Source organism: Lissotriton helveticus, chromosome 1_1 (genome assembly GCF_964261635.1).
Source record: "Lissotriton helveticus chromosome 1_1, aLisHel1.1, whole genome shotgun sequence".
Classification (NCBI taxonomy): domain Eukaryota; kingdom Metazoa; phylum Chordata; class Amphibia; order Caudata; family Salamandridae; genus Lissotriton; species Lissotriton helveticus.
In genome coordinates, this window is record NC_136057.1 from 584,563,582 (window position 1) to 584,590,251 (window position 26,670).

A 26,670-nucleotide genomic window follows, 5' to 3' on the forward strand; every position below is an offset into this window, starting at 1 on the left:
TCTCTCAGGAATCGCGGTAGCAAGAGACACAATTTCGCTCGCACACTTGTACATGTTCACAATGAGATCTGACAGAGACACGAAACAGTTTAAAATATTTATTTCAACTCACTTGCCCTAACATGCAGTATACGTGCCACAACAAGCAGGAAAATGCATAGTACAAATAGAGTCAGCATAGCAGCTAATCCCTAAATCAAATAGGGAGATGTCATCATGAAAGGACAATAGAGCCTAACCTCCTTCCCCTTGCTAAGAAGCAGTATTATTATATATCAGAAGATTTCTAGGCTTTGTCAGCAGAACCCATACCTTAGCCTATAGATGGTAGATCTACATCACAGGTGATGTCTCGCTCTTCTCCCTGGAAATATCCCTCTCCAAGCATGTGCTACCTATTCGTGTATTCTAATTAAACCAAAGTATGTTGTCCAAACAACAGCTGTATCAATATGTTTTGTCTAAGGGATAAGGCCTGGCCCGAACAAAATAGCAAGGGGCATTGTCGTTTGACCTTGCTCACAGTATTCAGTCAAAATCCCAGCAACCTGCAGAGAGTGAACTTAGTGATGAGCTCTCATGAAGAAAACAGCTTAGGAAGTCATTGAAAAATAAAGTTGTGTAGTAACGTGTGCAAAGCAGCAGGCAAGCTGCAGCGTGCTCATGCTAAGTTAGAGAAGACGACAATGTCCCCATGAGCCTTATGACAGTCTATTAAGGTATCCTATTTGAGAACCAATTTGTGGTTTTCTAACAAATTAAAGTTTTGAAGGCAAGTAGGTGTTGAAAGCCTGGAAGCCTTAATGGAGATTCTTTGCCAGAAGTCAGATCCAAATCACTTGGGGTTGCCTTTATTTACTTCTTGTAGGGCCAGAGATATTTGAACTGCATAGTAGGAGAAGAATCTACAGTAGGTAGCACATTTGTCTTTTCTCAATCCACTTTCCCAACATCCATGGGTGTGCGTTATATTTGCCTCCTTGTGAACAACATGGGTGAGAAGGAGCAGCTTTGGAGTCCAGACACCTCGGCAGGGGAACCGCAAATCTGATAGATTGGGAATCTCACTGACTCACTAAACTGGTGTTATGGACCCAAACGTTTACTCCTTAAATGATATAGCGTTAGCAATTAATGACCTACAAAAAGATTAGGCTAAAGCTTGCACAGAAAATCAAACCTTACCTGTGCAATTAAGATATCCCTTGCCTTTAATACCACTTATTCTTGACCAATTCAAGACTCTGAATATTATCACTAAAACTGATCTGAGAGGGGGCGTGGCTAGCAGCCGATCCTGGCGGTAGCATAGAGGACGAGCTCCGTAGTTAGAGCGGCCTCTCCACATATCCGTACATCTATCCGAGCAACCCAAGAGCTCCAGCGGAGGGGCCCGACGCCCAGGACCGGGTGGGACCGACGGCAGTAACCCCGGTTGAAATCTGACGCCGGGTGAAGAAGTTATTGTTGAACACCCCTGTGGCCTGCGCAGCAACGGAGATCCGGGGTCTGCTCTCTCTGGAGAGCCCGACCGGAAGTGGCATTGCCCTGGGCGAGACTCGCCGGAAGCGATCGGCACTCACTGGGTGAGGCTGCGGTGACCCTACAGATGAATGAACACGTTGACCGGAGCAACCTGAAGGAGCGGAGTCGACTGTGAGGAGAGGCGATGGTGCCGCCGCAGTAAAAGACAGCCGACCTGCGGGCTGCGATACACGGGAGGTGCGGCTGCGGAGAGGCGCGAGCCGCCATCTTGGTGCTGAACGGCCGACACAGAAGACGAACAGCGCCTCGAGAAAGTGGTGGAGGGCGGCGAGACACGAAAGGAAGGTGGGCCATGTGGCTGAGAGGGCTGCCACCGACCTAAAGACTACCCCCGGCGCCGGCCCTGTCTGCATGACAAAGTCCCGCAAAACCTCCGACACCGTGACCAACTACCACGGAGAGGGGAGCCGGTGGGTTGCTACCCGACCGGGGTCCGCGAATACTGAACTGCTATTGCCCACTCGGGGAACGTAGACATTAGGCAGCTCTGATGAGCGGCGGAGGATTCAACCGGCAAACGGAGGGTCAGACCAAGGCGCTACAGAGACCTAATAACGCCGGGATCCGCAAGCGGTGTAAAGCGTCGACCCGAAGCACGACCCCAGAGAAGGCACAGAGAAGTGAAGGCCGCCACAGAGACACACGCAACCATTCTATGGGGAGTAAGCGGTCCTGCCTCTGTGAGTAGCCCCTGCACCTGACAGCGGCTGAAGATCTGATTGCATGCTGCCCTCTGCTCTGGCCCCTGTGTGAATCGCCAAGAGAAGACCTGCCGTAACCGGCTCGACTGAGTGATAATTGTCGGGTGTTCGGGGAGAGGCTGTGCAGACGCTTGGGCAGTGGCTGATCTAGTGGACAGTGATAAACACAGGCCTCCCACATTTGGAAACAGCAGAGGTACAAGGTGCAATGACAGTCTTCTATTGAAAGTGGGGCAGGGGAGAACATCAGCATTTAGGGTGGCAGACTACTCGGAACTGGGTGTATAGATCGACGGTTACAGATTGCCGGTGCGTCGGGGACCACAGCGGTGGGATTCTCCGCTAGGCCGGAGATAAGGCATAGAAGCGTCACAGAGCCCAGAGTGGGAAACTACAACGCCTGCCGGGAGGCAGCTGAAGGTACAGTGTGTGCGACTTGATAGCAGGAGGCGTGGGAGAGTGATTGGCGGCGTCCCGATCTGCACAAAAGTTTGGTAGTGGTCCTTCCCGTACCCTCTTCCACACTGCTACACAAGAGGGCCGCACACGACGACGAGAGGAATAAGACACTGAGGCGGCAAGTATGACGGGCAAGGGCTCAAAAGGTGTCACTACGCAGACCCGCATTGATAAATATGCTTGTGACAAAGGCACCTCTTCCCCAACGGAAGGAATAACGCCAGCCGGTAAACCCGCGGACGGAGCAGGTGGGAAAAAGGCGACACTGGACGACGTCATGCGGGCTTTGACGCAAGAACAAGCAACAGTGGGCTCGATTTCTACGGAAATCACTCTAATTAGGGCAGACTTCCACAAAATGTCCGAGAAGGTGAGCTCAATGGAGGTGGTTACGAAATCGTTGGTGGAGGACGTGTCGGAGCTACAGACGGCAATGGAACAGATGTCGGCAGAGAACAAAACGTTGCGTGAGAGACTGGATGATCAGGAAGGGCGCTCAAGGAGAAACAACATCAGGATCCTTGGGGTTCCGGAGTCTGAAGGCACTAGGGCAACGGACCTATAGGTGGAAGAGCTGATCAAAACGAAACTTCAGCCAGAGGGCCTGCCCACCTTCTTTTCGGTTGAGAGAGTACACCGCGCCCCGGAGGGGTCAGCCAAAACCGGGCGCAGCCCCACAACCTATCCTGGTACGGCTGTTCAATTTTCGGGACAGGGACGCTATACTGCAAGCGGCACGGGTGTCACCTCCTGTCAAGATCCAAAACTCCACACTGGCCTTTTTTCCGGACTATACGGTGGAGGTCGCTCGCCGCAGGACGTTCTTGAAAGTGAAAAAGGAACTGCGGGCAAGAGAGATTCCGTATTCCATGCTGTTCCCAGCCAGATTGAGAATAGTAGCTGACAACAGAACCTGGTTCTTTGACACTCCTGAAATTGCACAGGACTGGCTGGAAGGATGGAGACCGGCCACTCAGCCGCGTCGTACAAATAGGTCGCATAGGAATCAGGGCACAGGGGATCATCCGAACTCTCAAGCTTCAGTAAATGTGGTGGAGGAACGCTTGCCAGTGAGAGACGGACTGGACGATGATGTCGAAACGGAGCACTAGCCACCCGGTGACTACAAGACATTCAAGCGATTATGCTGACTGCCTAACGAACTGCTGCTGGACACTGGGCGGAGGGCATCCGAGGAGAGTAAGAGAGGCCGCCGACTCCGGAGAGTCCTACACCCCAAAGAGCAAGTATTTTGTATGGGGGATGGGTAAGGCACTCTGCTAAGTTGGGGGGGCGGGCGGTTCCATGTCTGTGTAGCAGGGGGGCAGGGAGGGGGGGAGTTCAGGGAGGGATTGTTTTTTGTTTTTTTAATTGTTTGACTCGTAATGTTTGGATATGGCGCGAAGGCAATGACACACTGGTAGGCACACGACAGCTGCGAAGGTACCAGTCCACAACACTAGCATGTCCTCCACTCCAAGACAGAAATGACACACGACACGCAAGCTAATACCCTGGATGGGGGCCTCGCACGGGGCCGGTAGCACCACTGCAGTTCATGTCATGGAATGTGCGTGGGCTGGGGGACAAGATTAAGCGGGGACTGGTTCTGCAGAGTATTAGAAGGTTGGGTCCTGCTCTAATTCTCCTTCAAGAGACGCACTTGGTGGGCACGGCCAGTAAGGCACTAGACAGACGAGGATATCACATGATAGCGCATTCGGACTTCACCTCAGGGTCACGCTGGACGGGGATATTGATGCGAAAGTCATCTCCGTTCATACTGCAGACCACCAAAACAGACGACCAAGGCCGCTTCGCGGCGGCGCATGGACAATGGGACGGCAAGCCGCTAAACATAGTGTCTGTCTACATTCCACCTGCACTTCATGCAATCGTCCTTCCTGACTTCGGGAAATTCCTTCCTGAACTCCCGGAGGGCGACCTTATTGTAGGGGGGGACATCAAAGCAATAGCACATAACACGCAAGATAGATTCCCGGTCCGGACGCAGACACCTGGTCCCTCCAGGTTCAGTGAATTCCTGGAAGCGCAAGGGCTGGTGGACGTCTGGCGGCATTTGCACCCTGAGGACCAACAATACACCTACTACTCCACTGCCCATAATAGTCTGTCTCGTATGGACTATTTTCTCGCCCTGGGCGATGGCCTCCTCACCATAAGGGACGTACAGATTAGACCTAGGGGCATATCAGACCACTCTCCATTAACACTGACCTTATCCTGCTCGGAGAGGGCCCGCAAAAGAATTTATCCGATTTTCCCAGGATATCTCAAGATACCGTCCATCCGCAAGGAACTGAAAAAGGTGACCCGATATTACTTTGCAGAAAACGCGGCCTCTGTAACGTCCCCCACGACCTTATGGGAGGCCTATAAGACGGTTCTGAGAGGGCAGGCCATTACGACCATAGCGGGGCACAAGCGCACACAGAAAAGGGAACTACTAGAACTGGAGTCTGAACTTAACACGGCGAATGCGGCCCACATGGCAAACCCAACGGTAGACACACGCTTCAACTCTGTCAGCAGCTCCATGACGACCACCTTAGACGAAGGACAGTTGAGAACATTGAGGCGACAGCGCATAGGGTTTATGATATTGGGGATAAAGCGAGTAAACTCCTGGCCTGGTTGGACAAAAAAAAGAGAGGTAGTAGGAATATATTGCAGCTGCGGGATTCCGATGGGGAGCTGCACACGCGTCCATCGATGATAATAGATGCCTTGGCTGACCACTTCCAAAAGGTGTACACCCCGGAAATCGAAGTGACAACAGGGGCAGCGATGGCAGCTCTCCAGGGTGTGCCGACTCTGACACTATCACAAGAAGCAGTAGATGAGTTAGAAGCTGACTTATCACCGGAAGAGATACAGTTGGCTATAAATGCACTTCACTCCGGCAAAGCGTTGGGCCCCAACGGGATCCCTATTGAGTGGTACAAGGCAATGTCAGAAACGCTGAGTAAAGCCCTAATGGCCATGTACAAGGAAAGCCTTGAAAGGGAGGTCCTGCCTCTAGATCAACGCATGGCGACCATTGTAGCGATCCCGAAACCGGGCAAGCCGCCCACTGAGTGTGCGTCATATCGCCCGATATCTCTCCTCAATGCCGAGGCCCAAATTCTAGCGAAATTACTGGCTACCAGACTGATGCCTCACCTCACGCAATTGATCCACCCCGATCAATCGGGCTTTATGCCACATAGGATGACGGCATTAAACCTCCGACGAGTGCACAGAGCGGTGGCACGTGCCCCGCTGTTGACGGAACCGGCGGCCATTCTGTCATTAGATGCCAAGATGGCGTTCGGCATGGTGGAATGGCGGTATCTCTTCGCGGTGCTGGCCCACATGGGCTTCGGCCCCAAATTTATTTCCTGGATACGGCTTATATACGCGAGTCCGGTGGCACACGTGGCGGCGAACGGCCACATCTCCCGCGAGATACCATTGGCTAGAGGGACGAGGCAGGGATGCCCGCTTTCACCTCTATTATTCGCTTTAGTCCTGGAACCACTGGCCACTGCCATTAGAACTTCCCCGTTATTGAGAGGAATACGCTGGGGAGACAACTGGGAGGACAGCGTCTCCCTTTATGCTGATGACATGTTAATCTATTTATCAGACCCAGACAGAGGCATTCCGGTGCTCTTGACACTGTGTGATGCCCACGGACAGACTTCCGGATATACGATTAACTGGATGAAGTCGGTCATCTACGAACTGAGGGGTCCTTCTCCAAATCTTCCCAGCGGCTGCCCGTTAACAGTGGCAGACACCTCATTCAAGTATCTGGGGATTCATGTCACCCGCGATGCCACGGTCTTTTCTGAGCTGAATTTGCTACCACCGCTCACTCGACTGAGAGCTGACGTGAGGCACTGGAAGGCCCTGCCTCTGACATTATTGGGGCGGGCAGCGCTGTTTAAAATGATGGCGCTGCCACCTCTTCTTTATGTATTGGAAAATACACCAACCCTGCTGCCACCCTCTTATTTCCAAAAAGTTATGGCTGTGGTAACGGCCTTGCTGTGGGGCGACAGCCCAGCTCGTATAGCGCATCTGAAGCTCAACCGAGGCTGGTACGACGGCGGGATACCCCTGCCAAATATACAGTTGTACTACTGGGCGGCGCACCTTAAAGTTCTCAACCAATGGCTGCACGCCCCACAGGATGACCCAGCTTATCTTGCGGACAGAGCGCAACTGGGTACGCACAGTCTGCTGGCCCCGCTATACCACAAGGGACTTACAGCGACGAAACACACAGTGGCAATATGGCACAAAGCACAGGCGAGGCTCAAGTGGGGGTGTGTCATAACAAAACTTACACTTTTGTGGGACACTAAGGCACTTGAGACATAGTAAGGGATTCACTCAATGGGATAATATAGGAATCTCCACGGCAGGAGACATGTGGACAAAAGACGGGGTGGTGCCTTTCTCACAACTACAACAACAATATGACCTAGGTCCCAACAAAACTTACCGTTATATTCAAATACGACATGCACTGATGACGGCAATTGAGGCAGGTACAGAGGTCCCGGAGACCTCCCCGCTGGAGGATCGCCTGCTCACTGATTACATGCAGACCAGCGCCACGTCGCTCACATACCGAAAACTGCTAAATAACCTGCTAGACCCCTTAATTAAACTGAGGGAGAAATGGGAGGGTGAGTTAGGTGAACTGGATGAGACGGACTGGAACGCTGCGATGGCATCCCCGAAGGAGGCGGGTGTCTCGGCACGATTCCGACTCGTACAGTTCAAGATACTGCACCGGGTTTACTTCACGAGGACCACCTTACACAAACTACACAGGGCTGACCACCCGTATTGTCTCAGGGGCTGTGGGATGGAAGGAACATTGCTGCATACACTCTGGGAGTGTCCGATTATTGCTGAATACTGGCGGCAGGTAATGCGTACCATTTCCCAGACTCTAGAGATATCCCTTACACCTGACCCGCGTGTGTGCCTGCTGAATGTATGGGGACAAAATGATCTGACGCGCCAGGGACAACAGTGGGCCATAGTGGGTATTGTGATTGCCAAACGAGATATAGCATGGAAGTGGGGGGTGGCAGATACACCGACTTTGGCGCAATGGTGCAGGAACATGGATATGCTTCTGGTGATTGAGCGAGCAGTGTATAAAATGAGAGCTAACCCTCGCAAGTGGAATAAGATCTGGCTGCCTTGGAACAGCTACCGGGGAGACCTGTGTGAACCTCTACCAGAGGACGACATTAACAGTACAGAGGACGAGGAAGACGTAGACTGAGTGGCCCAGTCAATGACTAACAATACTGACAATGGGATGAAATAGGGATCATCAGGTAGTTCAGCCAGTTATTCTAGGGGGCCCCAGGGATTAGGAGGAGACGCGGTGAGCGCCAGGACTAACCTGCCAGTGTGAGAAACTAGATAATTGTTTGCTAAACTGAATGTTGCCTATCAAACCTGTTGAGTCACAAGTTGAGTTTTGGTTATAAAATATAAAAGTAAGACGGATTCTTATTTTTTCAGGAATTATTATCATATTTTCTGCTGTAATGTCAATAAATTGCTGCCGAACCGAAGGTTGTCGACTGAATAGCTGTGTATCTATTGTTTTGAACTATCACTATGTGTGGCAGCCGGCCTCAGGGTTGTAGGCAAAATGCTGTGTATATTTGGCAGATGTAAATAAAAGTCTTATGGGAAAAAAAAAAAACTGATCTGAGAGAAGCTTAACATCCGATTTGAGTAAGAGAAGGAGTTGAATGGAAGATTTCCTTCGGTACAATCCACATAGTGTAATTACCTGCTGCATTACAGTAGTTTGTCAATTCTATTCTTTATGAGCACATTACGATTTTCTTAAAACCATACATTGATGACATCCTTATACTTTCGGATTATGACCAAGGTCACATCCATCATGTCACAAAAATGGAGAGAAAAATAAGCTGAATGTTATTTTCACTGTACCACTATGGGGTTTTGAAGTTTTATCAACTTATCAATAGGGCTTTAGCTGTACAATAAAAAGTCAAAACCATCCCGGGTTGGCCAGCACCTCAAAACATGACATTCTGTGCTTCATTAAATCTGACAATTACTATTGTCAATTTTTCCATTCCTTCTCTAAAATTAGAATAACTCCAATAACCAGTTTATTATTGAAAGACATTTCATTTTGTAGGCCAGAAGACACCCACAAAACATTTCTATCTCTTTGAGGCGTTCCAGAAAAGCACCTAAATTGCACCACACGGATCCTCAAAATCATACTGTATATGAGGGAAATGCGGCTGATTGTTTCATATAGGAGCAATCTCCTCACTTCTTCCAGAGACAGGTCAATTACACCTTGCAGCCTGTTATTCTAGGAAATTAACACCAGCAGAGATAAATTACACAACTTTCGATTATCAGGGCCACTGTAATTATGCAGCAGGGGAGGACGAAATGTATTTAGCAAAGTTGAATAAATTATATTGCAAGAAAACATACATTATGCAGCTCAATGTGGCACACTTTATGACAGTATTACTTCATTATTTTGCCATTTTTACATATTAGTACAGTCTGGGCAAAGGTTTCGCTTTATTAATAGCAGTTCCACATCCAAATACAGCAAAAAGCAACTCAAATTTTGTGAAGGACCTTCCACTGTACCACAGCATGTTTAATAACTTTTTTTTTTAAAACATATTTTATTAGTGAAGTAGCACATATAGAGCAGAACTCTGTACCCCAGAAACTTCTGCATAGAAAACGTATATCATCATGACTTTGACTGTTTACATGATCAAAGCAAGGAAAAATGAAGAGCAATACAAATGAAAAACCAACAAAGTAACCATAACCCTACAAACCCACCCCCATCACACTAACGTCCACTCCAGAGCGGCAAATTAACAGAAAAAGCATCGCTTGCGAAAAGTGTGGACTGTCATTGCACAAGAGACTATGTCCTGCATCAACAAAATAGAGAGTTATGCCGGGTCGAGGGGCCTTGCCGTAAAAACGGGCTCCAACTCTAAGCCTCGGTAGTCCGCCCATCGTTTTCAGATTTTAAAATGTTTAAGTGGGCACCCTCTTGCCGTGAAGATGGGAATCTCCAAGCCCATGCAGAAGTCCAGATCGTTCTTCCATGCGGACACTGAGGGCGCCACCGGCGCCTTCCAAGCCCAGGCAATATCTCTTTTAGCCAGAATGAACAACAACAGCATGGCGTTTGTATATGTTGCCTAAACCCCTTCCATAACGTGTAGGAGTACCGGCTTCGGCGAGCAGGGAAGGTCCCAACCCAACACCTCTGTGAGGCAGGCCATAAATCCCCTCCAAAAACGTGCAATGCAGAGCAGTGCCAGACTGTATGCAGCAAGGTACCCTCCTCCCGCTCGCATCTGAGACACACAGGGGAAGCCACCAAACCTGCCCACCACAGTCTAACACTGGTGAAGTATACCCAATGAAGGTATTTAAACTGGATAAGGCATAGACTTACGCTATGGCAGCCCCCCGCACGGAGGCCAGGGCCTCCGTCCAGTCCACCTCCTCCAGTGGGCCCACGTCACCCTCCCAGGCCTCTCTGAGTTTCTGCAGCGTGGGGGAGCTAAGAGTAACCAGGGATTGGTACATTTATGAAATCTTGTGGTCTTCGAGATCTCCCATGATCACCTTCGCCTCAATCGGGCTAAACTCGGTTAATGACTCGAAGCCCTCCAAACTAGGGGAAATAGCGTGCCGGAAATTAAGATATCTATAGAATTGGGTTTTTGGCATAAGGAATTTTTTCTGTAGATCTTGAAAGGACTTCAGGACCGGCCCCCGCATTACGTCACCTGAAGTAGAGATACCAATACTATCCCAGTCACGAAACCCAGGTAGAGTAGCCAATTGCGGCAGTCGGCCATTGTGCCAGAGGGGAGTTTGCGCGTCAACCTATTCCACCAGCCCATCCTCCGTAGAGCCTGCCGCAAGATTTGGAATAAACCTTCGTGACAGACGGCAAGGAGTTGCGCAGTGGTGCAGAGTATAATGTGTAAAGAGAGATTCCCCATGCACCTCCGTTCGGCAGCAGAAGCAGGGTCAGCCCTATCCCCATACCGCCATTAATTTAGAACTAGCAGGTGCGAGGTCATGTAGTACGATAAAATATCAGAGGTTGCCAGCCCCCCACAGTATGTAGATTGAAAACAAGTCCGTAGGGCAACTCGCGCCACACTACCAGCCCACAGAAACCGTGCCAGGGCCACGTTGACCTGTTTAAACCATCTTGAGGATGGCCGATCTGCCATAAATAGACAACGGCATATGGGACCAGGTTTTAAGCTCCTTCCGTACACGTCCCATATTGGAGCCAGATTTCTATCCCAAGATGTGGTAGGCGAGTCTGATAAAAACACTCCCAAATATTTCATCCCTCCACGAACTACCTGAACGGAGAACCCAGAGAGTGGACTTTCGAGGGTTCAATTAAAACCAGAGGACTCCCTGAAAAGCTGCATGATGCGATGCAGCCTCGGTCCTGTCCTGTCTAAATTGTTGGGAAAGAATAGCACATCGTCGGCATACAGAGCAATACGATCCGACAGCCTGTGTGCCCATTCAAAGCCCGTCACTTGTGCATCGAACCGCACCCAGGCGGCAAATGGTTCCATAGCTAACATGAACAAGTATGGAGACAAGGGGCAACACTGCCTGGTACCCCATCCAATGTAAAATGTGGAGGAGATAGAGCCAGCTACATGCACTGATGTGGTGAGGTCGGTGTAGAGTAATGTCAGGTAGGACAGGTAGCGAGGCCCAATATTCAGCCTACTTAAGAGCGCAAATAAATATACCCAACTAAGGAAGTCAAATGCCCTATCCATATCTGCCCGTAACAACGCTGCTCGTTCTCCCAACCCCTGAATGGCCTCAAGAGTAACAGGTGCTCGAATAATATTATGACGAGTCGCCCGCTGGGGCATAAAACCGGCCTGGTCGGGATGTACAAGGGAAGTGATATGAGACCGAAGGTGGTTGGCCAAAGCCTTAGCCAGAATCTTGGCCTCCATGTGCAGTAGAGAGAGATAGGGCGATAGGACGCGTGCTGATCAGGAGATCTACCAGGTTTGTGGAACACCACCACTTCCGCGTGTCTCTGTCCTAAGGCAAACAGCCCTGCTCCCTGGCCTCCTCCACCACCCTACGGTAATGGGGCACTAGCTGCAAAAAATATCTTTTAAAAAACTCACATGGAAAGCCATTTGGCCCTGGGGCCTTACCCATATGCAGGTCCCCTAAGGCAGCACCCATTTCCTCCTCTGAGTGGAAGATTCAGCTCCGCACTCGCCTCGTCGGATAAAGCCTTAGGCTGGAGGTCATCCAAGAAAAGGCATATCACATCTGCATGCAAGCACTCTCTGGGGGCATATAACTCAGCATAATACGTAGCAAAACTTTCCGCGATTGTAGAAGAATCCATGTGGGACACCCCATCTGGGCCTCCAATACCAGGGAGGGCTTGGGTGTACAGTGTCCCCTAACACAGCCTGTGGAGCAGCTTACTGAATTTATCTCCCCACTGGTAAATCCTTTTACGGGTCACTAACCAAGCCTGGCGGGCCTCGTCCAGCAGGAGGTCTGCATAGCCCTGTTGTGCCAGCAGCAATTGTCGGCAGATCCAACTGTCCCCGCCATCCCTACTGCAGCTCTCCAGATCGATAATCTTATCCTCAGAATGTACAAGAGACTCCCTTTGCGTTCTGCGGGCTGATGCACTGAAGGAAATGTCCACACCCCATATTGTGGGCTTCATTGATTTCCATAGAAGTTCAGCCCCATCCACCAAGCCTATGTTAAGTGTCAGGTATTGATCCATAGGACCCTCCATATGCTCCCTATAGTCATCTTTCTGTAGGTTCCACGCCGAAAGGCGCCACCGAAAAGGCTGTCGCGCCGGCCCGCCTGTAAGGTGAGGGCCAGCGGCGAGTGGTCCGATAGTCCCCGTGGAAGGATATCTGCCTCCACCACCCTGCCTTCTGCCACCCGGGGGACAAATAAATAATCAAGGCGGCAATAAGAATCGTGAACTGCCGAGAGATATGTGTATCCCTGCGCTGTTTCGTGTGGTCGGCGCCAAGGTTCCACACAATCGTGCCCCATCACCAAAGAGTGCAGTTTGGTGGGTTGGCGGACATCTGTAGTACCCCCGGGCCTCCAGCGGTCTCTGGCCAGATCCATCACATCATTCCAACCCCGCCACCTCCCTCCACTACGGACAGGCTATCTGGTATATCTGCCCACAGGGTCATAAGTCTCTCTACCATACCACGGGAGAGTGGTGGGGGGCGGGCATAGACACACCCCAGTACCATAGTTTCTTCACCAACAGTACCCCGGAGGAACAGATATCTGCCCTGAGTATCCACCCATGGCTTTATATGTGTGTAGGGAACCCAACGATGAATCAAGATCACAACCCCCCTGAGACCCCCTTACGAACCCCAAATAGAACACCTGGATGTAGCCAAAGCGTTGAAAGCATAGTGCCTTAGTCCCCATGAGGTGCGTTTCTTGTAGCATGAGAATGTCGGAATGGGCCCTTTTTGCCTGCTTGAGTATAGCCCCACGTTTGATTTTGTTCAGCGCCTCGATGTTCCAGCTTACTATGCGAAGGGTCCCGGAGGGATTCCTTTGGCTACCTAACGGACCTGCAATGTGAGTCCCTGATGCAAATCATTGACGCATGAAAAAGTGTATGGTATGTGCAAAGTGGCTCTAAACTAGTGTAGGACAGTGCGATCAGAGGACAAAAACCACAACAACCCAACAACCCCCCACCCTATACCTTAAGAATAATGAAGTACCTGTTGCGGCAGGTGTGGCCTGCAGACCCCAACAGGAAGTCCCCCCCCCACACCTGCCAATGGATCCCTAACTTACAGCCCATTGTCAGCTGGCACTCTTCCTATCAGATAAGGTCCAACAGAGATACCGGCCCTCATATGTGCTTCTCCAGTCAAGGCGAAGACGTCAAAGACCCATAGGACTGAGGACACCTCCATCAGTTAGGCCGCCGATGTGTGCTGCTGAGAGGCCGACTCAGCCTGGGAAGCAGCACCGCACGACTGAGATCGACGTCTGGACCTGGAGCGTCTATTCCCTTTTGACTTCAACTTGGGCTGCTTCCGAGCCGCATCGCTGGACGAAGAGTCCAACTCCTTCCGGGTAGCATGTGGGGACTAAGTCGCACCCTCTCATCTGTCCACTGGAAGACCTCCTCCGGCGAGTCAAAGAAGTGGGTGCAGGACTGATACACCACCCGGAGTCTGGCCGGATACAACAAAGCATAGGCAAGCTTGAGATCCTGAAGACTTTGGCCGCCATGAAGGACTGTCTCCGTTGCTGGACCAACTTCGTATAATCGGGAAATATCAGGATGCGGGCAACATCAAATAGCAACTGTTCCTTGGCCCTAGCCAGTTTCAGGATAACGTCACGATCATGATAATTCTGCAGTTTTGCAATGACCGGCCCTGGGTGGGCCCCAGGAGGAGGCTTCTGCATCAGGGCCCTGTTGGCACGTTTCACCACGAAACATCGGGACAAGGACTCTGGGGGGAGCCAGCTCTCCAGGCACTGGGTAAGGAACCGCTCCATGTCTCCCCCCTCGCAGACCTCCAGGAAACCAAAAAAGCGGAGATTGCTGCGCCATGCCCTTCCCTCGGCATCCTCCACTCGTGATGCCAGTCCACGTTGGGTAGTCCCCAGCGAGGCCACTCGCTTCTACAGGATGACAACCACGTCTTCCACCCCAGATATTCTTGTCTCAGCCTCCGTGATACGATCCATAGTGTTGTTCAGGTCTTGCCGCAGCAGCATGACGTCGGAGCTGACCGCTCCAATTTTAGCGTCCAGAGCATCTCTAGATTGCGTGATGGCAGCCATGAGGGCGGCATTGTCCGGCATGTCTCCATGAGCCCCCTCAGGCGCCACTGCAGAGGCCCCAGGGCCTGTAAATTTGTGAAGCGTACTCTGTTTGGCCGAGCCCCCTCCTGCTTTGTTTCTTGCCATGGCGGTCGTCAAGCCCCCGGCACCCTGGATATGCTCACACCAGCACACCGTGTATATCAGCCAGAAGACAGCGGGCCCCCCAATGCAGGAAAAGCCGGGAATAAGCATGCTCCCCTATGGCAGCAACCCACCTCAAAGCTGGAGTCCAAGGAGTATTTGAGCCGGATGGAGGCAGCAGGAATATGAAGTAGCGGCCCGACCTGACTGCCGAACACAGGACCGCCGGCAATGGGGGAGGGAAGGGGCCAGGGAGCCCAACACAGCTGAAGCAGCAACTGCTGGTATCGTACACCACTAGGGGGGGGGGGTATCATGCCCCGCTGGGGCCCGCCGCGCCGACCCTCTCGACCGCCTTGCAGCCTCGGGCGCTGCTCTTGCTGCGGATGCACAGGCTCAGTTTCACCTCTTCATGGGCCTGCACCCAGCGCCCCAATGTCACCGCAGCGGCCAAGGTCCACAGCCAGCACCCCCACAATGGTCTTGCTTAGCCCGATAGACCACCGACGCGAGTATGCCGCGGGAGAGGGGGGGCCCACCCACAGGGCGCTGGAGATCAGAAGTGGCCCCAGTCACCGCTCTGGCCCAGGTCCACCACCAATATCCGCCCCATAGGCTGCCGATGCGAGTACACTGCGCAGTTGGGGGAGGGGGAGGAGTAGCGGAGGGACACGGTCTGAGCATGAAAGCAGACCGGAGAAGCAGGATAATTTTAGGACATTAGCCAAGGCCGGACGGGGATTGCCTAGTACACGTCCGCCATCATGGCTTGCTGGGCATTGCCCCAACTGTGTTTAATAACTTTTGATCTTTGTGTGCTAGAAAGAAATAATTTTTGCAAAAAACTGCTTATAAGACTTGAGATGAATGATTATGTGGGAAAAGCAGCAAATGTATCATTATGCAGAAAACACTGCAACGTTGCTTAATTCCAGTGAACTTGCTGATAATCAACTCCTAGCTATTAAGGCATTTTTTTTGAGGAATAGAGACATAATTTTGGAGAAACAGCTTTAAACACAGTATATATACATAGTATCAAAATCTTAGATTTCTAAAGTCAGCCAGAAACATTAATTGCACCCCAAATGAGACAGTCTGTGTGATTTGCAGAATATGAACGTGTTCTAACTTTTAGATCAGCATGTCAAAATGGCAAAGCAGAGCACTACAAAGTAATCAGTCTCTTGCTTCCTCCATAAAGTTTGAACCTTCTGTATACATAATTTTAACAACTGTCAAGCTAAATGGAGAAAATACTAAAGACGAGCATTCAAACATTACAGAAAACAAATTACTTCAGAAACAATGAATCAGTGGATACTGGAAAATTTACAAAGATACTGTAAAGATGGTTTACTCTGGTTCAAGGAGATAGTGAATGTACCTAAGATTGAATTATGACAAAGATCTTTGTGAAGCTCATAACTCATCGCTTTCTGGTCACTCTTTTATTAATGAAGCTTAGGAAATATTTAAAAGATATTTCTGGTGGGTAGATTTGAGAAAGGATATACACCAGTATATAACTATTTGTGAAGCCTGCAGAAGAGAGAAAAATAAGCAGTTAAACAAATAAAATATTTGCATCGATTGACTAATACACTGTATCCTTGGCATACTATATCAGTTCATTTCATAGTAGAACTACAAGCTGACAACAGATTCACTGATTCTCAATCCAGAGGAAAGTCTGTCTTGGAAAAGGGATTGGGTTTTATCCCAACAGCACGTCTAGATCGCTTTAAATTGCACTGTGAGCTATTTGAGTTCTTTAGCAAATTGCGATTAAAAAACTTTTTTGAGCACAGAAATGCCGAAGATTCTCAGCCTAACATCAATGAGACTGGATTTAGAGTGAAATCCACCTTCACACCTTCTGTCCATATGGCTCCACCAGAGATCATTGCTTTCGAGCAGGCAGTGTTTAATGAAATCGAATCGTTACAGGAACCAATTCCTTTTAAAAACATGAAAGCCACCGAATATCAGGCACTCAAAACCCTCCAACTGAACCCGAACATTGTCATTAAACCTGCTGACAAAGGGGGAGGGGTTGTAATACAGGATACTACTGCATATGATGCTGAATGCAGACGCCTCCTTTGCGATGGTACCAACTATAAACTTCTAGAGACAGATCCCTCGGCAGCTCTGCAGGATGAAATCATTGAATTAGTGTTGGGGGCTGAACATAGCAACTATATCTCCAAACAAGAGGCAGATTTTCTCACGAGTTCTGAAGGCAAAATTCCTTATTTTTATACTTTGCCGAAGACTCATAAGAATAGGACTCCTCCCCCTGGGCGACCTATAGTTTCCGGGATAGGTTCACTATTGGAGCCTCTCTATAAGTATTGCGATTATTTTTTGAAACCTTTGATTCAACAGACGTGTACCTATATTAAAGACACTTTAAGCTTGCTATCCTTACTCAATGACATCAAACTTCCCGAGGGTCCTCTGTTTTTGGTATCTCTAGATATTGAAAGCCTTTATACGTGTTTCACTCATGATGACACTATTAGAGTCATCAGGGATACACTTAATAACTCTGAGTGGATTTATGAGACACCCTCTGATTTTGTGGTGGACTGTGCTACACTAGCTCTTAAACGAAATGTTTTCCAATATCAGAACGAGATCTTTCTCCAAGCCACCGGTACATCAATGGGCAGTACTTTTGTCCCTAGTGTGGCGGGTTTATATGTTTTTGACTTTAAAAGCAAGTACATACTGCATGTGTCAAATCCATTCACATCCAATGTATTCTTCTGGCGAAGATATATTGATGATGTGTTAGTCAACTGGAGTGGGTCAGAACAACAGTTACAGGATTTTCTGACCTGGATTATCACTTGTGATATACATCTCAAGTTCACTAGCAACTATGATAAGAACGAGATGGTCTTTCTGGACGTGACAATCACTAGGGTGGGCAGTCTGCTAAAAACTAAAACCTATCACAAGCCGACAGCGAAGAATAATCATTTACATTTCACGAGTTTCCACCCACACCCGCTCCGTGAAAATTTACCTTTCGGACAATATTTACGCCTTAGGCGTAACTGCAGCGAAATAAAGGATTTTAAAGATCAGTCACAGGATTTGACAAACAAACTAGAGAGACATGGCTACCCAAGCAAAATCCTTGACAAAAGCTGCAAAAGAGCCAGGAACCAGCAGAGGGATGCTCTGTTGGAAGACAATCCCAGAATGGAGGAGAATATCCCCTTAACATGTGTAACGGCCTATAACTCCTTGTCGAACACAGTGAGTCGTTCCATTAACAAGCACTGGCAGATCTTAACAAGTAACAATCATAAATGGGAGAAACCTCTTTTCTCCTATAAGAGAGCCAGGAGCCTGAGGGACTCTTTGGTCCATACACGCCCAACACATATACCAGAACCCACCAACGAAACTGTACTGAATGCCTGGGGACTCCCTCCAGTTTTAGGGCACTACCCCTGTGGGGAGTGTAGGATATGCCATCTTACATCTTCCACAAAAACCCTTGATCTTGAACCAGGTAAACGGTGGGTGTTACGTCAACATACTAACTGCAATTCTGAAAACGTAGTCTACCTGGTCACTTATCCATGTGGCCTACGTTATGTAGGTATGACTACGAGACGTATAAAATTGCGGATTGGTGAACATCTTAGCAATATTAGGTGCCGAAAGAACACCACAAAACTTACTGCTCATTTTATACAAGCTAATCACACACCTAATGATGTAAAGTGGACAGTGATAGAACAACTAACTGGAGGCACTAGGATCCAAGAGTCATTATATGAGAAAGAACAACAGTGGGTTTATCGCCTTTCAACCCATCAAAGAGGTTTGAATGATAATATACCTTGGGGCTCAGTACTGCATCATTAATTCGTTTTCTTCTAACTTGTGGACTAATTTCTAACTATGGATAATGTAATATGAACTACGTGGTATATTACAATTTTCTCTCACTGATATTTAGTCCTACATCAAGAATAGCTCAGCACCAATTGCAGTTGACTTTCATGGTTGATAAGTGCCGGTTGGGTACTGTGCAATAATTTATCTGACACCTAGCTTTCACACATACCTTTGATATGGTTGGGTTCCATTGACCTACTATGTTATTATGACTTCCCGAAACGCATGTGCTATATGCACTAACATGCACTTGTCGCTTGACTTTATTGTCCTTATTGTAATAAGGAATTGGACTAATAAAGTTGTGTGTTATATCCGGCCTCTGCACCTTTAAATATCACACTCCAGTCCATGGATCACGTGATACCTTTGGCACGTCATCCCCCCTTTTAACCATACTGTGCTTTCTGGAAAACAACATCTTTACTTTCACCTTTGTTCAGGAAACGTAACAAGGCGTGAACAAAGTGAAACTGTATCGGGTGATAAAAAACATGTTTTACCTGGGAGAGAGCCTTTACCTTGTTACGCCGTTGAAAGTATACACGGTGCAACGGGGGGTTGGACCTGTGAAAACCAACAGGGCGGGTCCACATGACGTCATTGCACGAGTGAAGCATAACGTTTCATTAACCGCTAACGCAATCACATCCCTAACATTCGGGCGGTGGATGCGAGCAAACTAGGTTGCAGGTGGGGAGCAGTTTGGAGCGAAGTAAGAGGTGATTTGGTGTATGTACGGCGATGGGTTGTTGACACTACACTGAGACTGCTTGATCGCCTTTTTCTTTCTTTCCTTGTAGTATCTCCAACGTGAAGTAACCCCCACCATCGGTCCCATGAAGTGAAGAGCGATTTGCTTTCACGTAATTTCTTTTGTTTTTACTGTCATCTATCTCCCTCCTTCTCTCTTTCTGGGCCACACGAACATGCCCGGCTTTTTATAATATGTTTTATAGGACTCACTGTTAATCTCTTGAGTCTTTTGACTGCACACTATTTCTAAAAATATTTCAGTAAATGTCTACGCCAAAAACGCGGTAGACACTCAGTAAATGGGTATCTGACAAGGGGCTACTAAGATTCCCCATTAGGGCTACAATTTAAAGCTATTAAATGTTGTGGCAAAAAAACTTTTCGTGCTGATTTGAGCAGGGAATACATTTGGTCACCATTTGGTGTTTTTAAACGTGACAGATCAGGAACTGGGCTGATAATGGAACTCAGTAAAGACCAGCACGACAATGGGTGTATGTTTTTTCATCTGTTGTTTTGTTTGTGTGTTCCGTTTCTTCTTTCTCCACAGGTCCGGACACCTGGAAATACCAGGGGAGTCCGGGACAAAATTGTGAGTTTTCTTTAAATCTTACATTTCTTGCACTTTCACCACTGTGGTTAGGGTACGCCTTAGCGTGCGTACACCGCCCAGTTTGGTCTTCTTTTTACACTATTCCGTGGTCCTGTTCAAAGCTCAGCCGTCTTGGCTTCTCTGAGCAGAAACATGTCGACCTTTTGATCACTATTTGGACACAGTTGGCTTAAATTAATGGCCAAATGTTTGTCCATAATTGTTTTTAATGAGAGTTTGCTGTGTCTTTATTAAAATAAATTTTTGACTACAGCACATTCTGTTTTAACCACACATATCACTAATTCACTATCATTCACGAAAAACCAGCTCCACTGAATTGCAGGTGTCGTAGCACACTGGGTAGGCATTCGGCCCGCCCAGTGGAACCCGATGATGAAGCATGTCACCCACTAGGGGTGAGTGAGGGTTTTCTTAAAAACCTTTATGGTTTTTCAGTACACTTTTGTCACGTTCTTTCTTTCTTCTTTTTTGGTTAAAGACACTAGTTTTTATATGTGTTTTTGCCAGAATTTGTAGCCACTCCTTTGATTTTATTTATCAACAGATTCACTACTGTCATGGTATTTGGCGATTCATTCATCAACATGGCACACTTCATTCCGGTCGAAGGAAATTCCACAGCAAGAGAAACTTACAAGAATTGTTTTTACAAAATGTAGTTTGATAACATGGATTACTAACAGTAAGAAGTTCAGACAAAGGACCCTAATATATTGCATGATTTGCAGCAACATACTGTACAGCAATAGAGTCAGATGTTACTATTGCGTTATCATCCATAGTCGGAAGGTCAAACTGAGTAGGTAAATCATATTTAGAGGCCTATCTACTATGCTTTTCACAAGAACAAACATCTTGGGCACAACAGCTTGACAGAATTTTGTCATACAAATTCAGTCCATGCTTTACTGTGTTACAGTCAGTTTTGTTGTCATCAGGGTTACTATCCTTGGTTCATTTTAGATTGACCATGGACACCTGAGCCTTCTGTGGACAAAGATCTACATTTGATTACCATTCTACATGAAAAGTAGTGGTGATGAAGTCTTGAAATGTTTCCTCTGCAGTGCGAGCCTATGGAAGCACTAATCACTTTACTGGAAATAAGTGGTCTTTCTTGCTCTACTTTCATGAAATCTTGCCTCTTACCTCCCAGGAGCTCCTGGGTAAAAACAGCTTATTTCTTTAAATGCCTTGGGGTTGCCATAGCAATTTTGGTTAGGGAGAAAAACGTTCTCTGCAAGTTCTGCAAAGCCAGGGAACCAAGGCAGTAGGGAAGCTCCACAAGGACAGAGACAGTAGATTGAGGGGCCTCAGCTAGAATATATAGCTTTGCACCCCACTTTAAAAGCACATCTTGAAAGGTGCTATTAACGTTTATAGACAATGATCTTGACAGTTGAGAAGAAGGTCATTTAGGAGCATAGGAAGAGTCATGTCTACAAGGGTAAGTAGATATACCCTTTTCGTATGCCTTTAAGAAGAGACTGTACAAAGACCAGAATGATCTGGGGATTCACAATGAGATATCGGATGCACCAGTGCCAAAGGGATCTTCCTGAAAAGTGGCTCTGACATGTCGCTAGGAATCATTGCTAGTTTCAATGAAAGAGTCATGGCTCCAATTTGAACATGAAGAGAAGCTTCTGGAGATATTGCCAAAAGGGCTGGACCGATAACAATGGATATATTGATGGTGAAGCGGAGAAAGAAAGATGCCCATAAGCAAAGTGGAAGAATCCTGTTGTCGTAGACTATTTCAACATCTACTTGACAGCAAGTGCATCAATGTCAATCTTCTTGAAAGTCATGAAGAGTGTCTCTATGTCGAATGCTTTAAGCTTGGTACTGTGATAGACGACATCTTTGGTGGATGGAATCCTGAGCAATGATAACAATACCAAACTCTACTTATCCCTTGATCTCCCTCTTTAGGAGTCTTTGCTTGGAGAGCGTACCGCGCAATAGAATAGACATCTTCTATGGGGGGAATGCAATGTTTCTGTCTCTTTTCTTCTGGCCTTTGCTGCCCACTTTTTCAGTATTGTAGCACTTTCTTTGCCTTTTTTTAACAAAACTGACACTCCTTGACCGACTGCAATATGGGAAAGCAGGGAACATATACAGAATGTGTCTCAGAGACAGCCTTCTTCCTACCATGTCTACAAAAGGACGAGCACTTTACATAAAGTGAAGAAATTATGTGGATATAACAGTTTCAGAGATAACAAAATTAGAAAGGAAAGGTATGCAACACATCTAAGACATGAATGACGTAGGTATGAATTCAATAAAGAGGAGCAAACTTAAAAAAAAATGAGTGAATAAACCCTGAAGTGTTCCAAGATCCTCTGGGCACAAACCCAAAAAGAGAAATGAATCTGTAGGTGACTGCCATTAAAGGAGCTGTACATGTTCTTCAGCCTTGTGTACTTTTCACCTGGCAGGACCATTTTACCTCATGTTTCACTAAATCAAATAGGAGTTTTCAAAGTCAAGTTCTTAGTTCCAGCACAGTTTTCCACTGATTATGCAATGCTGCCTTGTGTAGTATTTATATGGGTTTACTGAAAACAAAGAAAAATGCAGAAAATTCTGGCTGGTTTAACCAATATCAAGTGGGCCGGCATTGTTGAAATTGACAGCTATTATCTCCAATTCAAGAAATGTATATTGTTTTATTTAAGAGGTGATCCAGTGTATCTGCACACAGGTGAGGGATATTCTAGGTTTATGACCATCAGTGAAGATTCCATGCAGTAGAACCTTTTCTTTTTTCTCAAGGGAATAAACAGTCTTTGCCAGGGAGAAAATCCTTTCTCTACAAATGATGTTACTCCTGCCTTTGTCAGGAGTACATTTCCAACCGTTTTCTATGTAGGTTGATATGATATAGCACTTATGTTTGTGGGAGTGCACAAACCCACTAGGTATTCCAGGTTTAAAGCTAGCACTAATTGGCTGCTTCATCTACTCACAAAAATATCTTCTTGTAGGTAAATCCTTTCACAATCTAAAACCAAAATGGGCATATGTAAGCCAAATCTATACCTGCAATTAGCTTTAAGAACGGGACTCTTATTGTTTGGATTCTAACAAGACATTGCTGAGTAACTAGTTGTAAAATTTAAATTACCGATATAGGGCTTTGCAAACAAGGGAACTTAGGCACAGTGAGATGAAATGATTTGTCTAAGATTTACACATTATGGTCAAGTGGAGCATGTCAGACTGTTAGCAATCTTATTTATCCCATCTGGTAAACTGTGCACATGACTTACATTTATTTACATTAGCATTTTGTGGATTCAACCTAATACTTAAAAAATAAATATTTTAAAATAATTTGCAATTTTCAAGATGCTTACTCAGAAAATAAAGCGAGAAACAGAGTAATGGTCCACTTTGAGCAATGCTACATCCCGAGTGCTGCTGTAATCTATACTCTGGTATAATGCTAGCATATTCAGATCCCTAGCATAATCATAAAGCTGGCCTAATCTGATCCCATTCAGAAACAGAGCCTCTGCTTATGCTGTGCAAGCAAGAAAGGCCGCTGGAGGGACCGTGGGGACACAGGAGTACTGCCATAGTCCCCAACACTACTTCCATCACAGTGGACATCCCATTGAATATATTCTTTGGCGACAGGCTTCTTCCTGGAGCATTTAGGGAGATGTCCTCAGCCTCACCATATTGTGCCTTTCCTTCCCAGAGGGTACTAGTGAGGATCTCTGGGATAGGTTATACTACGCAATCCAAAATGTCAGTTCCACCATTGATCTCTGTAGGAACTTCTCAATCCAACATAGTGGTGCGTTTCCTATGAGGTATTTCCTGTTTTCTTCCTATTTATGGAGGGGTTTATGTGCACTCCAACACTCCCAGGTCTCCTGTGGTGTGCCCCAGAACTCCAGTCCTTCTTTAGGGTCCTCTAAGGATCGACTGTCTTCCTTCTCAATTGTTTGCTGTTTTCTAGTTGTCTTCAGTTGGTCAGGATCCTTTTCCTTCTCTGTCTTGAAGTCTTTCCAGCGCCCTTAAGCTATTGAGGAGGATTTCTGCCTTCTGCCGTTTTCCTCCTCCTTGGGGCCAAATCCTGAAGCCACTTTCTGCCTAGGTGCTTCCAGTATTGACAGCAGCATGGTTACTGGAAGGGGTCGCCCAAACTTCAAGCAGTCAAAACCTGTGACAACCTGGGCATCTCGTCCAATCTGTAACCAAAGACCGGCTCTGTGCCGAATGCAGAGTCTGCACATATTTAAATATTTGACATAAACAAGCCCCTGGTAAGCTAGGAGTCCGTTATAATCAGAACAGTGGCATACTCACAGCTTTGTTAGCATCCAAACCCTAAAACAGCATAATCCTTTGCATAATCAGGGATGATTTTTTCAAAGCTATGATATGACATTGTTGCTATAATTTGTCACCTCACTGCATGACACCAAATGAGACAAGTGTATTTGTTTTTAGAAGACAAGGAGATTTCGGAAGCATCTCGTCATTTAGACAAGTAGAAATGTTATCAAATTTCACACCTCTGTGATGGGTTCACCTACAAGTTTGTATAAATGATACTAGCTTGAAAATACACCACTGCAGAGTGTGCAAAAGTTACGTTTCCCGAGTACTAGAAGTGTAATGTTCCAGAGTTCTGCTCCCGACAAATGACTTAGATCCCAACGTTTCAATTACACAAGATCATCCCGACTCTCTGGGATTAAATAATATCTCTCTTCTAAGTGCACTATTTCAAAATAAAAGTTGACTCTGTATGTACTTCAATGAAGCTCTGCTAAATAATGCATTTGGATTGTAAGGTGTCTTGCGATAATTGGCTTCAGTTTGTGATCTAACTTTCAGTATATGGATATACCTTGTAAGATCTGCCTGCTTTATAATATAAAGAAGAAAATAAATACCGTGGATTGTGTCATAGATTGGGAACCATCCTGAGATAACAGTAGCTGCCTCGCTGTACAGCAGTGGATCGATATCGATGTACACTTTGCCAATGGCATCATTAGCACTGTAGGTGTCATGGTCAAGGACTGTGATCTGCAAAGGCTCATCTTGCAAGTCTTCATCATCCACCTAGAACAAAAGGGACCAGCTTCAATGGGTTAGTATTTTTCTTGTCTGGAACACCGTTTTTAACAAACATCTCTGACAATGACAAAGGACAATGTTCAACTGAGACTGCTTCAATAGTGTTTAGTTAAACAAGGATGGTCATGTTGTACCCTCTTTGAAAGTTACACACTTGCAAAAAGTCTTGAACTATTACAAGGTTTACTACACACTGGTCACGTTGAAGCAAAGGCTTATTAAACTTCTGTCAGTGCATATAACCAAATTGCAAGATATCAGCCCTTTTCTGCAGGATTCACTTTCAATTTTCCATCTTTTGCTGGCTAGAGGCTATATGCACTCTACCCCTACAAACCAGTGGTAAACTGCCAGTGCTTCCTCCTTAATGTTTGAATTGTCTTATTCCTAACTGGCACTTCTAAATTATCGATAGGCCCCTAGCATATGGTGTAGAAAGTTCACCCAAGGCCAGGAGCTTAATGCCACTAGTAGACTGCGCAAGGCTTGGGTCCTGTCACTATCCGGCCTGGACCACTCTCAATGAAGTAAACAAACAAAGTGGCCGGACAGCTTGAGTTTCGATACTAATTCACCACCTAGTTCGATTAATTGGAGTAGTGTGGCTCACTGGTTAGAGGCGGCAGACCCGAGAGCAGAGGACGGCCCGGGACCAGGGTTCGATTCCCGACGCGGCAGGTTTCTGGACCAGGGTCAGCGGACTCGATAATTCTCTCGCCTCGGTGCCCACTCTGATCAGCGATCACACTCGGCAACTCTGGGCACTAGCTTGCCTCATCTTCACTAACGGCCCCACCAGACCGCCGGGGATGCCTGGTCTCACCCTGGAGATACCCATTAAGGGACCATCTCTCAGGGAAGCCAGGAAGGGTTTCGCAGCGGTCGAAGCGCGGAGGTACCCCTTCGGGAGTGATTCCAGCGCTATATAAGCACATAATTAATTAATTAATTAATTAATTACCAGGTTGAACAGACATGTGTCTTAAATTACTTTTTTTTATTTTATAAAAAGATTTAGAAAATTTCTTATAGCGTCAAAAGACACAACGAAACATTTAACAAGTTTTACAAACAATACATTCCATGAATTGAAAACAACAATGCGAATCAATGGGGGTTTCAACCAAGGAAATACAAAACAATATACTTTTCATAGACAACTGTACTATGCCTCGAGTTGAATAATTTATGAGGCACCAATCCTGGATATGGAACGAACAAGTGGTCTAACGGAATGGGATACTGGCCTACTTGTTTATCATCTGCAAAGGATACACAGTGCATTTATCACCAAGTGCTACAACAAATAGGAATTACAAGAAGGCAACTCTGCAATTTGCACATGTATTAGTTACATTCCTATCGAGCCTTAGAACATTGGTATCTTGCAGGAAAAGACGTCGACGCGTTTTGAACCCAACTGTATTTAACGGGTTCTCCTCAGGACATGGACTGGGGGGTCGTTGTCACTATAAAATAATT

The 26,670-nt window shown here is 47.0% G+C and overlaps 1 protein-coding gene across 8 annotated transcripts in view; it reads right to left on the reverse strand.

Moving 5' to 3' along the window:
* The window catches only part of C2CD5 (C2 calcium dependent domain containing 5), a 1,003,795-nt gene that overhangs the window by 929,443 nt on the left and 47,682 nt on the right, over positions 1-26,670 (reverse strand). For all 8 annotated transcript variants that reach the window (XM_078674090.1, XM_078674088.1, XM_078674089.1 and 5 more), the window contains exon 4: positions 25,002-25,173. In XM_078674090.1, coding sequence (XP_078530216.1) covers positions 25,002-25,173 — 172 coding nt within the window. The remainder of the gene's footprint in view (positions 1-25,001; positions 25,174-26,670) is intronic.